This window comes from Panthera pardus, unplaced genomic scaffold (genome assembly GCF_024362965.1).
Source record: "Panthera pardus isolate Hobbes unplaced genomic scaffold, ASM2436296v1 HiC_scaffold_16, whole genome shotgun sequence".
NCBI classification, from domain to species: Eukaryota; Metazoa; Chordata; class Mammalia; order Carnivora; family Felidae; genus Panthera; species Panthera pardus.
Window position 1 is genome coordinate 28,866,923 of NW_026526721.1, and position 16,690 is coordinate 28,883,612.

General features: G+C 37.0%; 1 protein-coding gene across 5 annotated transcripts in view; it reads right to left on the reverse strand.

The window, feature by feature from the left end:
* LOC109277827 (multidrug resistance-associated protein 1-like) overlaps nucleotides 1-16,167 on the reverse strand; it is an 88,036-nt gene extending 71,869 nt beyond the window's left edge. For 4 of the 5 annotated variants that reach the window (XM_019467745.2, XM_019467742.2, XM_019467748.2 and 1 more), the window contains exons 1-4: nucleotides 15,910-16,167; nucleotides 10,577-10,638; nucleotides 3,770-3,917; nucleotides 2,416-2,558 (exon numbers count right to left, since the gene is read on the reverse strand). In XM_019467745.2, the coding sequence (XP_019323290.2) occupies nucleotides 2,416-2,558; nucleotides 3,770-3,917; nucleotides 10,577-10,638; nucleotides 15,910-15,981 (425 nt within the window). In that variant the 5' untranslated portion in view covers nucleotides 15,982-16,167. Of the gene's footprint in view, nucleotides 1-2,415; nucleotides 2,559-3,769; nucleotides 3,918-4,671; nucleotides 4,814-10,576; nucleotides 10,639-15,909 lie in introns of all 5 variants that reach the window. The other variant, XM_019467743.2, reaches the window with a different exon arrangement.
* Between the last annotated feature and the right edge of the window lie 523 nt (nucleotides 16,168-16,690).

Here is a 16,690-nt window from a genome sequence, read left to right on the forward strand (position 1 = left end):
CCAGACTTTGGGGTGAAAAATGACAGGACCAGTTTTCTGATGGCAAAGAGATATCTTCTTGCCCTAGATTCCCCAACACCATTCTCTCTGGGTTCTCCTCTCTTTGCACTATGCACTCCTTCTCACTGTCCTTTTGTGGATTTCCCTATCTTCATTAATTCCACACACTGGAATAGCTGATTATCTACAGAGATGTTTACTTCTCCTTATCCATGGTAAGGTGGTCTCATCCAGAAAAATGATTTGACATACCCAATCTAATTTGTTGGAACAGTTCCCAATTTTATTATCTCAGCTAATATCTTTCTTGACTCCAGACTTAAGCTTACTCAATCTTTTTGGATTGGCTAGATGGCTGTCAGGGATCCCCAACACCACTCCCTAGTTAAATGATCCATTAGAAGGACATAGCAGTCAGCATCTAGTTATACTAATGACTATGATTTATTATGGTGAAAGTATACACAAAAAATCAGCAAAGAGAAAAGGTACATGTAGTAAAGTCCAGGAGAAAACTGATATAAGCTTCCAAAAGTCTTCTCTCCGTAGGGTCACACAAAACACACTTAATCATCCTGGCAACTAGTTGTGGCCGCATACGTAAAATGTTGTCTACCAGATAAGCTCATTAGAGATTCAGTATCCAGGGCACCCTTTTCCTAACATATGCCAAAATTCCAAACTCCCAGAAGGAAAGCAGGTATTCAGCATGAATCGTATTGATTGTTAAGCAGTTTGGACGTATTGAGCCACTGTTAACAGTTACGGTAGCAGGGACCCTCCTGAAATGCAAGTTCCAGTTGCCTACCAAAAGTCACCCCTCTAAGCAGACCTTCCAAAGAATAGCAGTCAGGCTTTCCAAAGGACAGCAGTCAGTCAGTTCATTCTTTCCTGCAAAATGGCTAATATGTATTTCAAATTGAGCAAGTCCAAAAGGAAACCCCACACCCTACTCTACTCTTTCCTGAGCCTTCTATATCTCAGTAAATAGTGTCTCATTTACCTTGTGACTTCAACCAAAAACTCTGAAGGCATCCTTGATTCCTCCCCTCTCTCAACTTACATTCAAGCCATCAGTATATGATGTTGACTCTACCTTTAAAATAGAGCCAGAATCTAACTACTTCTTATCATCTTCGTTGCTACAACCTAGCTGAAGCCACCACTGACTTTTGCCTGGATTATCTCAGTATTTCAACTGGTGATACTTTTACTTTTCCTCCTTTTTATATTATTTTCTGCATAGCAGCAGAATGATCCCTATAAAACTTATGTCTAATCATATCAATTCCTGCTCAAAATTTCCAACGTTTTCCCTCTTAACACAGAATAAAAGCCTATTTCCCCCATCATATTCCATAAGTTCCTTTAAAATCTTTTTCATTCCCAGACCTTTCTTACCTCTGATTTCTTCTCCAATTCTTTGTTCTAGCTTCACTTATCTCCCATGCGTCCTCAAAGACACCAAGCATGCACCTGCCTCAAGGCTCTTGCCCTTCTTGTTCTTCCTATTTGCAATACATATGGTTTTGGCTTCCTCTCTAACTTCCTTCAGGACTTTTTTCAAATGTCGCCTTATCACTAGTATCTTCCCTAACTTCCTTAAATTAACATAGCACTTCGATCTCCCTAGAGAGGTATTTCCTACCTCTCCTTGTTGAATACTTTGTCCTTAACACTGATTATTTCTTAATATCATTTATATTTATTCATTTGTTTACTATTTGTCTCACCCCTCTGAGTGTCATCAGAGCAGGGACTTTTTGACTTTTGTCTACCCCTAGGGTCAATCAGGAACAGTAGCGTGTAGTAAGTACTCAATAAATACCGGACAAAATTCAAGCCTGGACATTATCTAAGAGTCAAGTAACTAAAGATTAATTCTGTTTTCATGAATTGAATAGTTCTTAAAAACTCCAACAACCTGGAAATGTATTCAATAAAAAAATATTATTATAGGTCAATAAAAAAATTTGTTTTTCCTTCATATATATCATTTCATTTTCTGAATATACATCTAAAACAGAGTTCCTAGATTTTAGTCATAACTCTGGCATTTTCTAGCTCTGTGAAGTTAGGCAAATTACTTAAACCTCTCTGTTTCTGCATCATGATGATTGTAATAATACTTCCTATCTCATAGGATGGTTGTAAAGATTGAATAAGATAATTAATATAAAGAATTTAGAACAGTGTGTAGTACACAGTTGGCTTCAGTAAATATTGACTATATTATCATCATTCACATTCGTGTGAATGGCAAAGTTAACAGAATGTCCATATCCTAAGTAAAATTTGCAATAAGGTCTTTTCCTACTCTTTTTTTAGTACAACTTTTAGAGTGAAACACTTGCTTATCATTTGCTTATCATTTAACTGTGGAGAGTAAAAAAAAAAGACAAGACTACAACTTACTTCATTATGAGTGGGCTAGTGAAGGACAAAATATCAGCAAACACTTTGAATAAAGCAACTTGAATCAGGACAAACTTAAAGGTGTTCCACAATGCATAGAGCAGAGATGGTTTCCTGGCACGTGCCTCTTTATGAAAGGATGCCTACATAATGAAAGAAAATAAGAAACCATGAGAAAATTGGACAGAGCAAATACAAGTAAAAATGAAATATATATATAAACCAACCATAAAATTAGTAATGTAACCCAAAGATAATAAAATAGGGGCACCTGGGTGGCTCAGTCACCCAGGTAAGTGTTCGACTACTGATTTCAACTCAAGTCGTGGTTTCACAGTCATGAGATTAAACCCTGCATGGGGCTCCACATGGATCCTGCTTAAGATTCTTTCCTTCCCTCTCCTTCTGCCCCTGCACCCCCACTCATGCTCTCTCTCTTTCTCTCCCTCTCAAAAAATATAAATAAATAAATAAATAAATAAATAAATAAATAAATAAAACAAAAATAATAAAGTAATAAGAAAGGGATAAATTCAGTTAAACTTGAAAATATGACCTATATCATTGGTAAAGTATGTCTCCAGAACGCCTGATATTATTTATATCATGGGGTATAAATGCACAAGAGAAATAGTTGTATTTTATTACTTTTGTGAATGTTGAAACTTTCATTAAAATAATTAATATAAATACAGTTTTATCTTCAAATTATATTTTCTTTTTGGGAATTCTAAAGAGGAGATATGTGTGCATATGTGATACAAGATATGGAGTACCTGCCCTTGCACCATAAACTTTGGCCATGGTCGCCATATTACTTACTTGGACCAATAGATATGAGGCCATGAGATATAGAAACCATCTTTGCCATGATAGTTGAGCAAAAGATACTGGTGAAAAGCCAAAGATAACATATCAACACATTGTTCTTGATATTAAAGGGAGGAGATGCTAAATAATTTTATGACATAAATTAGTTGCAATAAAAATCAATTGTACTTATGAAAATGGCTTGCATTTCACATATTTTAGGAACTTTCTAAATTAATAATAATATCTCACATTTGGAAGAAGCTTTTTCTCGTTTTAGGTAGTAATTAGGTACTTAAGATTTAAGAATTAATTACCTTGGGGCGCCTGGGTGGCTCAGTCGGTTGAGCGTCCAACTTCAGCTCAGGTCATGATCTCACAGTCCATGAGTTCAAGCCCCACGTCAGGCTCTGTGCTGACAGCTCAGAGCCTGGAGCCTGCTTCCAATTCTGTGTCTCCCTCTCTCTGTCTCTAACCCACTCATGCTCTGTCTCTCTCTGTCTCAAAAATAAATAAAAACATTAAAAGAAAAAGAATTAATTACCTTTATTTCTTGCCTCTCTTGATTCCTTAAAACTTCCTTCCTCCATTGTTTTTCAAAGATGGGACACACAATATACGAAGAATCACTTTCATTTAGTTCAAAAAGATCTTCTCTTTCCAAAGGTTTCTTATATCCTAAAAGAATTATTCTAAAAATGAAAGAGTAAGGTAAACAATTCAGCAAAACTAATAATCAACTTAAAAATAATTTTTCATGCATTTATTTTATTCTTTGATTTATAAATTATTTTTTTAATCAGGATGGAATGATTAGACTGTATTTTGGAAAGTCATACAACTTATCCTGCAGTTGAATAATGTGTAATAATCATTTGTAGCTTTTAGAATTATTGGGACATCCATTTATTCAGTGAAACACTAAATTTACTCATTTCATATTGGAGTCACCTACTACTTACCTACCTTACTGAAATTTAAATAGTTAACATTCACAGTAAGGTATATTCACTCCAAAACCCCAAACTAGCTGCTTTTTAGTCTTGAATGAGAGGAGAAATGGATCCAACCTCTGCATCTGCAACTTCTCCTATTCCACCGGGACATTATATACCCTTTGCCACTTGACTTTGCAAATTGTTCAACTAGATGTGGAGTACCTGTTTGTGCCCCATAAACATCAGCCTTGGCCATATGACCTATTTTGACCAATAGACTATGAGCCAAAGTGACAGTGCCATTTCTGAGCCCATGCCTTAAGAAGTGTGACAAATTACTGCTAGTCTCAGCACTTCCACTCTCCCCCATTCAATGAACTTGCCCCGAGGGAGACTGTGAATAAATTATGCAAGAACAACAGGTCTAAATTAGAACCATCCCAGGCAAACTAGGATGCATGATCTAGTTACACCACAGATGTTGTGGCAGACAATAAATTATACTTACCTCACAGCCATCCTTCTGCCCCATCATCTTCCTACTACCAGGAATCTTGATACTTATTCAGGTGAAAATGTCTTGAACTCAGGATAAGTCCTTATCTCAGCCAGAGTCATAATTATGATCAGTCTAAAGCAGTCCTGGTAATCTGACAACATTTTGCTTGGCATTAACAATATAACTCAGTCTGCTGAGGAGAACTTTCTTTTCCAAAAGAAGGCTCAAACTTCGAGAGGAGAAAATGTCTTGCCTCCTTTTTCCTTCCCCTTCCTCCTTCCTGCCTGCACTGAAGGCATAATGCTCTGATATAAAGAAGCCATCTTCTTCACCATGGGTGAAAAGCCAAATAATAAGAATGGGAAGTAGAAAGAAAAACTCTGGGCCCTTTGTAACATTTCTGAGGTAGTTCATCAGCTTAGTCCCAGCGTTCTTCTCAGTAACATAAAAAAATAAATACCTATTTGTTTAAGCTATAATTATCTGGCTATTGTGTTGCTTGAGGCAAAACATGTTCCTAAGTTCAGATATACTCAGTTTATGAGCTTGGTGACATGACTCGTTCAGTAAGAAATTAAACCCACATTTAAACTCAGGCCTTCTGACTCAATAGTTTCTGTTCTTTCCATTATAAAGTACCTTATTAGTCCAAGAAACCATAACATGGTGTTACACTATCCCAAATTGGGACTGCTTCATTGTCATTATTACTGAACAATCTCTATTATTGATTGACCCTGAGATGGATTTAAACTCTGTGGTAACCAGAGTCTCCACAGGATTCATTTTTACTTTTATTACACTATATAATATCATATTACAGTTCATATTTAACAAAAAGGTTTAAATGTAATAAGAAAGGACCTTCTGTAATCACGTTTCTGTTGGCTCAAATATGCTGGACATTTTCCTGCACTGCAGTTTCAAAACCATATTAAGCAATAAACTACTTTTAAGTCATATTAAGCCTTTCTCTTCCATTCCACAAAATAAATATTCATTTTCAAAATAAGATTGCATTGATTTTCACAAAAGCATTTTAATAACATTTACTGCCTCAGCATTTTGAGTTAGAACCATGCAAAACTCAGCGGTTTTGGTGCACAGGGATAAGTGACCCCTGGCTTTCATGCTGAGTCTCCAAATAATGCAGCATCTAAAAGTGACACTTCCACTGAATTGATTGTGATGCACATGGCTCAGTTGTTTAACCACCGTGACTTCCCTTTTCCCAGGTGTGTGCTTCTTCCTTCTCTTTTGCTCTCTTCTGTACATTTAAATATGCTCATCACCCTGGCTCATCTTTCTACCACACATAAGCATCCAGGAAAAGAGGAAGCAGTGCTTCTTTAAATCCAATGACGAGGCAGCTCTTAGGGAGGCAACAAGGACCAACAGCTGACCCTCCCGATAGTGGAATGTGGCCTGGACTGGGTCCCATAAACTTAAGGACTTGATTCCTAAGTGGTAATAAGGTTCCTGCATGCATCTTGTATGTTTTACACTGATAGTGCTTTTCAAAGGTCATTCAGTTCAATGAATTTGATGCTCGCAACTCTCTGAAGCAGGCAGAGCAGTATTAATTTCCCGTGTTTACAGGCGGTTAAACACCAGGAACTCCAGAGCCTGGTCAGAGTTTTTTAAATGTGACATAAACCGGTGCTAACGTGACCAAAGGCAGACAATGCCGTTAAGTGTAATATTTCCACTCTGTTTTCAATATTGTTATCTTAGAATTCTGAGTATATTTGACATTAACAAGTGTGAGTACACATCTCATCCAACTGATGTTAAGAGCAGCAAACCAGTAGCAGTAGGCCAGGAAGATGAGATGAAAGGTAAATTTTGTAGATGTGTAATACTAGAAAGCGTGGAAAGTATAGATATACAATCGAATTATCAAGTTCACTACTGTTAATCACCTTTTTAAATATTTCTGGAAAGCGGTGATTGTGTCACAGGAGAAGGCAAAAAGTCAGTCTGTCCAACAGTTGTAGGATAGGACAAAGTCAGGCAGTGTACAAGTTTTATTAATATGTGAGGAAAAGGTAGGGCAGACTGAATAGTGTATCCCTGGTTAAAATAGTGATTCAATTGTGACCGGTAAAAACTTTAGAGTTTTCCGTGTATGTCAAGGGGATTATTCTATGACAATGATTATTATACACTGATGACAGATTATATTTGCTAATAAAGGCTTCATAATTATTTGATCATCAAAACCACTCTACAAATTCTGCCTTAGGAATTAAGGCTCATAAGCATATAATTCCCTAATTATTTGTATCATCTGAGCACATTTTAATTGAATTATTCATATAATTATGGGAGCTTGAATTTGGCCTAGGAAATAATTTCTGATTTTATTCTGTAACTCAAAGAACAGATCTGAGAACACAATTAGCCACTGTCTTCAAAAAGGCATTCTCTTAAACAATAGCTATGTTTCAGCTGCTGCTGTTTAATTACCAGATAAGAAATCAAATTAGATTCATGCCAATGACAGTTCCAGATAGGAGCATGCTATAAAAATATTTCCTATCTAGGTCTAAGATGTTAAATTTGAACAGAAAATAAATGTTATATTCAACAATTATATCTTATTGGTTTGATTGATCTGAGATAGTGACAGATATTGAGGTGCCATATTTTAAAGTTTGTTGTGCCTTATCCTGCATATTAAGTTTAATTTCAGCTTCATATTTTAGGCTTCATAAAATGGTATTCATAATATTTAAAACAAATACATATAGTTTTTATAGTTTGATAATTAAGTTTTAAAAGTACAGTTACTTAAAATTAATTTTATTTGCATTATTTAAATTCTGTCATATTTTCTGTGACTTAAAACTGACAGTCTGAAACTTTTAAAGCCAGAATAGACCTCACTCTTTCTCTCAAGACATGAATGAAATATAACTCAGGTTTGGAAAATAAACATGAACAAAAAATCATTAAGTATAAATAGCCCACATTTACATAATTCTTATTTAACCTTTCTTTTTTTATAGTGTATATATATATATATATATATATATACATATATATATATATATATATATATATATAATTTAACGTAGTATGTTGGTGTAAAATTTTTGCCATCCTCCTTAAGTGATTCATAGATTTGTGTTAACTTGGAATTCTTATAACCCAACCCAATTATATGCTTCTGCTCAATTATTTGCTCACCAAGTATATCGGTTCTCTACTTACACTGCTTTCATAAAAATCACCAATGAACTTTACAATGATAAATTCAATAAAGAATACTCAATTCTTTTTTTTTTTTTAATTTACCCCTCTTCAGCATTAGGCACTACTGACCACCTTATTGTCTTCCTTTTTTGACAGTTTCCTTAGCTTTCAAACACACTCTTTCTTTTGTTTGTCTCTTACACTCTGAATGTCTTTCCTTAGCTTTCTTGTTAGATTACCACTCCTTTTACCATTTAAATACTGAGGAATCTCAATGTTCCATTTGTTCATCCCGTTCAATAAGCTCTCTTTCTGGATGATCTTATTCATGCTCATGGCTTCCACTACTGACATATAGTCAATGACTCCCAAATCCGTATTCATAGATCAAAAGCCTATATATCCAAACACCTATTTAATACTTTTTATGGGAATGAGTTAGACATCTTAAATTGACGCTTCTCTAAACTGAACATAAAGTTTTTTGTCACACCTGAATCTGACAGTTAACTGAGCCAAAAAATGATTAACATTCTTCCCAGTTCTTCAATTTCCTTATCTAATCAACGTTATTAATTAGCTTTTGAATCTGTTCCTTCCTCTTCATCCTCCTTATCATTACGATAGTTCAAACTTTAGCCATAAATCTACCAGGATAATTGAAGAACCTTCTAACCATTCCCTCTATCTCCATTTTCATCTGGTACATACCATATCCACACAACTGCAAAGGTGATTTTCTGAAGCGCAAACACGAATACATTACTCTCTATTTAAAATTCTTCAGTGGCTTCTCATTATCTTTGGAGTGACCTAGAAAACTCTTTATGATCTGTTCTTTCAGTTTGATCTCTTGCCACATCAACTGGCTGCAATGGGGGAGGGGTCAGTTCACTCTCGCCTCTGGTTTGCATACAGTATTTGCTCAATTTGGAATGCCACTTGGCTTCATCTTACACATTGTCAAATGTTGAGTTAAAAGCATGAATTACTTGCAAAACATTCCCTGACTATGCAAATGCGCTTACATGGCGCTCCTGAAATTTGTTTCTTTATAATGCTTATATTGCCTTTTGCCTTTTGGGTAATTGAAAGAGCACCTTTTAATCTTTCTAAATCTACTACAAATTCCTAGATGATAGGAAGTAGGTCACTTTTCTCTGCATTTTTAAAGGTTAGCATAATGCAGGGTATCTGGCACACAATCAACCTTTTCTGTTTCTTTAAGGATTCATCTATGAGAATCATGAGAGCATATTTGTACATCAAATTGGGAAATTTTGTTTCTATTAACTATAGAACAAGGGGCATAAAGTTAAGATAATAAATTTAGTTTCCTATGATCATGAATTTTCTGTTATGGGGGAAAAATACATTTCTAAAGAAACTTCTGAATTTATAAAATTAGAAAAAGTCAGCTCTGCTCTTGTTTGAATTCTAGATGAATTACTCTGTGAGATAAATCACATTATATGTCTTATAAAAATGACTGTGTATGTGTTTTAGTAATTAGTAATAGTAATTAAGTAATTAGTAATATATATAATAGTTATATATAACTATATAATAGTTATATATAACTATATAATAGTTATATTTTATAATATATAATGTATATATGTCTATAATATACAATATATATAATATTTTATGATATATATAATATATATACATATATAAAAGCTCAAATTGAGCTTGTGATACAGATAGATAGACCTCAAATATTTGTGGGAGTATTCCTAGTAAAGAGTAGAATAACAAAATGAAAAAAAAAAAAAGCATGAAACATGGACTCAAAGAATCTGACTTCTAACACCAAATTGGTGTGCTTCTTCCTGGGTATCAATGGACAAGTTACTTCCCCTCCTTAAGTTTCAATTTTCAATTTTCTCATCTGTAAATGCCTATCTCATAAGACTTGGGGGGAGAATTAAGTGAAATTATATACACATATATACTGGATAATAAAAAAAAATCCAAATTTCTGCCCCTCCATAGTGCTAATATGATACAAATCCTATAAAGGGACAGCCATATTGCAGGACTATTAGCAATCTTATCTGTGAACCACTTTCTATGTTACTATCTGTGGTTTCTCTATAATAAATTTTTTTCTTTTTTTTTTTTTTAATTTTTTTAACGTTTATTTATTTTTGAGACAGAGAGAGACAGAGCATGAACAGGGGAGGGGCAGAGAGAGAGGGAGACACAGAATAGGAAGCAGGCTCCAGGCTCTGAGCTGTCAGGACAGAGCCCAACGCGGGGTTCAAACTCACAAACTGCGAGATACTGACCTGAGCCCAAGTCGGACGCTCAACCGACTGAGCCACCCAGGCGCCCCTATAATAAAATTTTTTCTATGAGAAAAAATCTTCACAAAGTCATTCTATAAAAATATTCATGCTGGAACATCTAGGTGGCTCAATTAGTTGAGGGTCCGACTTCAGCTCAGGTCATGATCTTGCGGTTTTTGAGTTCGAGCCCCGCGTCGGGCTCTGTGCTGACAGCTCAGAGCCTGGAGCCTGCTTCAGATTCTGTTCTCCCTCTTTCTCTGCTCCTCCCCTGCTCTCTCTCTCTCTCTCTCTCTCTCTCAGAAATAAATAAACATTAAAAAATATATATTCATGCTTAGATTAGAGGAATAACATTTAGGTGTCGTTTCCCTTGGAATCTTCCTTGGGGTAGTATGTTACATACAAATTAGTAAAATTCCTACCTGCTAAACCAGGAATATGTCATCCTACTGAAGAATGAAGCACTTTTCTCTGGATTGCATTTCTAGAAAGAAAAATACAACAAGTAGTCTGTGAAGAATATGCCTTTATATTTGAAATATCTTTGTCAGCAGGTGGAAAAGTACACATGAAATAATTTCATTTACTAACAGTCGCAGCTATGTTCATATCGTAATCCTTAAGGAATAAAATTAAGATATTAGAATGGTGGATAGACTACAAGCATTTTAAGATTTCTCCCAAAATTATCATTATGACTCGTTTTCACAGCAAAAAACCATGTAGGAAAGGAAATCATTTCTGATATTTCTACTTCTCATTCTCTCTCTGTGTGTGTATATATATACCCTCAAATTTCTATGACTGTGTATATATGTGAAGATATATATATATAAGCTAAATTTAAAATATTTTATTCACTAAATTAAAGATAGCTTTGTCTTTTTCTGGAAAATAGAAAAATAAGAGACTAATAGTCATTTGGTTTACTTCTGTGTGTTTAATTACATATTTTTGTATAAATGTATAAATACATAAACAATTATCTATTTATCACCATTACATATTATTTTGGGAAGTTATAACATTTCCATAAATTCCTTCCTGTTGATCTGGAGAGTTCAACCAAAAGAAAGTTTTAACAAAGAAGGCCTCAAAAGTAATCATTTTATATTTTTAGAGTTAGCATCAATGTCTATATTTTAAAAAGTAAAACTGATCACCACATAATAAACTGTCCCATATTTAACTGTCCCATATTTAACAATTTTATCATACATCCTCTCTAATCCGGTTCTGATTTCATACATAAAGTGTTTACCATGTTTTTAAAAAATTCTTATCCTAGGGGCGCCTGGGTGGCGCAGTCGGTTAAGCGTCCGACTTCAGCCAGGTCACGATCTCGCGGTCCGTGAGTTCGAGCCCCGCGTCAGGCTCTGGGCTGATGGCTCGGAGCCTGGAGCCTGTTTCCGATTCTGTGTCTCCCTCTCTCTCTGCCCCTCCCCCGTTCATGCTCTGTCTCTCTCTGTCCCAAAAATAAATAAAAAAAAAAAAAACGTTGAAAAAAAAAAAAATTAAAAAAAAAAAAATTCTTATCCTAGAAGGAGTGAGTGCCAAAATTCTATCCTGTACAGCAAAATGTCCTCAGTATAGAGGTGAGAACATTATTTATTCCAAATCTGCTCTCTGAGTTGTAGCAAATGACATACTATAAATCACTGAAGATATATATAATTTACTCAATTGCTATCTACCTTGATATTACTGTTGCAAAAGTAAATGCAATGACAAACATAAAACAGTCATCATCACACTGTGGCCCAAAACAACCACTCACTCACTCCTGTGACCTATGATATCATCATCACTACTATTACCAAACATATCATTTGGAAAATAAGTGCACGTATTATTGTGGAAAACGTTCCGAAAATTCTTCAATTAACCTGGAAGTCACATTTTCTTTCACAGGGAGTTGCCAATTTGATCATTTACCACCAATGAAAAGATTTTATTCACATCCAAGACACATGTATGTCTGTGGCAGATTGAAAATGGCTACAAATTCTTAGCAGCTTTTCCCATCAAGAGGTAGACTCCATTTTCCACCCCTTGAATCTGAGCTGGCGTTGCTTCTTATTTTGATCAGGAGTGACACAAAGAGAGCTCCAATTCTAAGCCCCAAGAGGCTTGGTGTGCTCAGAACCCTGAGTGCACCACGTGCCTGATCCTAAGCTGGCCTGCTAATGGATGAGAAACCCCGGAGAAGAGAGCTGAGGTGCTCATCTGTCTGTCATCCTGGCTTGGAAACTGCCAGACATATGAGTAGACTACCCAGTCACCATTCAACCCTCCAGCTGGCAGTAGTGCTTAAAACAGTTCAGCAGAGATCAGTCAAGCTGACCCAAACTAGGTCATGATCCAACTGATCAGAGAATCATGAGCTAATTAAAAAAAAAAAGAAAAAAAGTGGTTGGTTTCAGCACCCATGTCTTACAAAGCTTCTAGAGAGGGTTATTTTAGCAGACCAAGAACTCAGTATTTGATTTAACTTTCTGTCTAGGCTCACTGTCCATGGGAAAGCATCTCCTATGAGGTCCTTTGAGTCCTCTGTTAAACAGACTCCTTAGATGTGGGCCAGGCATCTTACACTGAACTTGTCACAGTGAATTCCAAGCATATTTACCTCCCAGAAAATAAACAGTAAACAGGTAAAATATCTGGTGAAGGTAATAAGCCTTACCAAGCACCAAGAATGTATGAATGACTTTTTAATAAATACTTACTGAATTCATAGCACGGGTCTCACTGAGTTCATTATTGATATATTGCCACAAAGCAACATCTATATAGAAAACTAAGAACAATTCTAAAAGTATCTTTCAGTGTTCTGATTTCCTCCTATCCTCTCCTAAGCATTTCTCAGTCCTTCTAACTCACTTCCCCTCACTCTGACAGTATTTTTGGTCTGCAGATCTATTTACCCCAAATCTTTCCCATTTTCCTCATCTACCCAAGCCTAGTACAGGCCTTTGTTTTCTAAGCCATTTTCTTATCTACTGTACTTATCTACCATTGGGCATATAGCAGGAATTCCATAAACATACCTTAACATTTCTGACTTAAGGGCAATTTTCAACTAAATAGAGGGCCTGTTATTTCTGGATTATGATGGAAGAACAGGAAGTATTCAGACCATGAGACCACAGCATAGTCAGGGTCCAGGATTAATGCAGCGTGTTGCTTTCAGTCTCCTTGGGTTCAATCTTCAGATGTGGCCTATGAGGATATGGTTTGTGTGACTGCTACATTTAACGATATCTCATAACCCCTAGCTTCAGGAGCTCTCTTTTAGATACTGGAGGAGAGTTCTGGAATTGGTGGAGGAAATTAAGTGGAGGTGGAAGTACAGCTTTGTGGAGAAGGGAAAACATCCAGAAATCAAAAAGAATTGGTTTCTTAATCAATTATCATGTGCCAGATTCTGTACAAAGTATATTATCTCATTAACTATAACATGTCTTTGTGGTGAAACCATTTCTGTCATCCCCATTTTACAGAAGACAAAACGAAGACCTAGAGTTTAAGAAACTTACCTGAAGATCCTCCAACTAAGAAGTTTAAGCAATTGAATCTAATCTACTTAGTTCACTCTATCTCCCAGCCATAATTCCACACTCTCAACTCTACCTGTTACAGGCTTTTGCTGATGCTTAGAGATACCCTTCCTCCTGCCCACATCCTTCTACTTCACTTCTGGCTAATTCTCACTTGTACTTCAATCCTATTTAAGATTTATTGCCTTCGGAAAGAAAGAAAGAAAGAAAGAAAGAAAGAAAGAAAGAAAGAAAGAAAGAAAGAAAGAAAAAGAAAGAAAGAAAGAAAAAAGATTTACTTTGATAATTACTTTCCTCCCATCCCAGCCTTCAAGGCTTATATTGTTGTTGTGGGTTACCATAGCAATCTCAACATATTCTTCACGAAGGATTTAAAGGGCTTCAGTCTTCACTGAATTTACCCTCACTGTTTCCTGACTAATCATTTGCTCACAGTTTCTTCTCTCCTGCTAGACTTAATTGCTCTGAAAGAAGAAAACCATATTTGATTTATCTTTATATTTTCAGTTTCAGCCCAACGACTACCTCATAACAAACATGTTTTGGAGGAATGAATGAATGGCCACTAATCACTGCAAGAAAAATATTTAGAAGCATTTTATTCGTAGGTCACCATGCCAACCGTAGACTCTATCAGGTAGTCATATTCTTGGGGTGCCTGCATGGCTCAGTCAATTAAGCATCCAACTGTCGATTTTTGGCTCAGGTCATGATTTCACTGTTCACTGGCACTGTCAGCAGGGACCCTGCTTGGGATTCTCCCTCTCCTCTCCTCTCCTCTCTCTCTCTCTCTCTCTCTCTCAAAATAAATACATAAATATTAAAACAAAGCCATGTTCTTAGTTTATAAGTAGGTAGTATTCTTATCTGAGATCTATTATGTCAAAAATATCAAGTCGTTTTAATGGAATGTAATTAATCATAAAAGGTTTTCAATATGCTTTGAAACCTTTAACTTTTTTTTTTCAATTTGACATCACAGAAATACCAAAAAGAAAATGCAATTAAAACTAGTATTTTCAATCTTACCTAAATGGATTCCTGGTCCACAAAGCTATCCAGATTGAATAATAGTCAAAGATATAAACACTGATGGAATCCTATGGGAAGAACTGACTGGAATTTGGGGTAAGAGAATTATTTGTTTTATAAATTCCCTCCCTACAAGTGTGTAATTTACTGCCACCTCTGTAGTTGTATTAGTGATGTTAAACCTGTTTCCCACTTTAGGCCTAACAAATAAAAAAGGTGTATTGTCCTGGTGGAGCTCTTTCATATTTTTAAGCGATTTATTCAACATTTATGTTTTATAAACTTTTAAAAGAATACTTTCCATATAATTTGCTTTACCTTTAAAGAAGTTTATAGTTTCATTTCATATGTAATCAGAACAGTATCGTCATATGTATTTGACACTTGGAGTCACTAACAAAAACCAGGAGTAGAACAAGATCACCTGGATCTGAAATCTCCCTCCTCCTCCTCCTCCTCCTCCTCCTCCTCCTCCTCCTCCTCCTCCTCCTCCTCTTTAGAATTACAGAACTACTTAACGTTAGGGGCTATTTCTAAGACTTGTCTCCTATAGTGGTGAAAAGTAAAACAAGTGGAATTTTTTGTTAAGGAAATTCCTCCTAACACACAAGTGCGGGGTTCATTTCCCTGTACTTCTGCCCTAGCACGTGACTCCTATTGTGGAAGAAGCACGTGTTATCATGGGGGCAGAGTAAGGCACAGTTCAGTGTCCGCAGTTTCTGGGTTGCTCCAACCTCAGTCTCCCAAAACTGTCGGTTAACACAGCATTATTTATCCCGAGTCTCTCCTGGGGTCTGCCACCGCTTGCAGAATTCTAATTCCAACCTCTACTCCTTCAGCGATGCCAGGTCCACTCGTTCTTTTCTCAAATGCTTGTTTCTGTTTACTACGGGGGAGTTATTCATCCCTTCAAACAAAGATGCCTCTTTCTCTCCTCCAGCAGCCTCCTCGACTGCCGCTCTCAAGACTGCCCTCGCGTGTGTGTGTGTGTGTGTGTGTGTGTGTGTGTGTGTGTGTCATGTGTGATTACGGCTGAAACAAGGCTCTAAACCATCACTTCGCGTTTCAGCGTCTTAACAGGAGGCTCCCCCCTCCCCAACTCCCTTTCCCCATCGAGAGTGGCCGGGAGACCGCCCGCCTCTCCCCGCAGGACCAATAAGCATTACCTGCGCCTCAGGCCCCTCGGGGACCCGCTCGTAGTCGCCGCCGGCGCCCCACCTCCGCGGGCCGGAGAACATGGTCCCCGGGCGCCTGGCGACGACGGGAGGCGGAGAGAGGCACCGAGGCTGTCACCTCTCTCCGCTGGGGTCGGTCAGTCCGGCGCCTACAAGGTGGAAGGACGCGCGCACTCAGCCCAGACCTAGTTGGCAGTCGCCGTGCCCGGACCCGACCCTTCCCGAGAGCGCGCCCCGGGCGACCGGCAGGGGGCGGGAGGCGGGCGCGGGGTGGAGCAGGCAGGGGGGTCGGAGTGGGAGGTAGGGGCGGAAGGAGAGGCGGGACCTTCTGTAGGGTACTAAGATCTGCCTCCGGGGGGAGTTTGCACTTTGTAGGTCTCCACTCTTGAAGCTGCAGGATTGCTCTGTTAGAAAATCAGTGTTTCTTCATGATAAAGCACAAAGCTCATTTCTCCCTGGGATGAGGGAAGAAATTTTGTTTGTAAACAGAATATTGCAGTTGTCCCCTACAGGAAACTGTTAAGGACAACAGGTGTCAGTAGAATTGTATGAAGTGAATTTTATTGGACTGGTTTTAAAATTAGAAACACATGAAATGCTTCCCTTACTATTAGAAAACCATAGGAGTATATGGAATCTAAATTTTATTCTTCAAATTAAGTATAAAGCAACATAATAAATGAAAAACTCCCCAGTAACTAGAACTAGCAAAGAGCTAAACGAGATACAAGACATATAAAAGGGAATATAATGTTAAGGATGGCATTTTGAG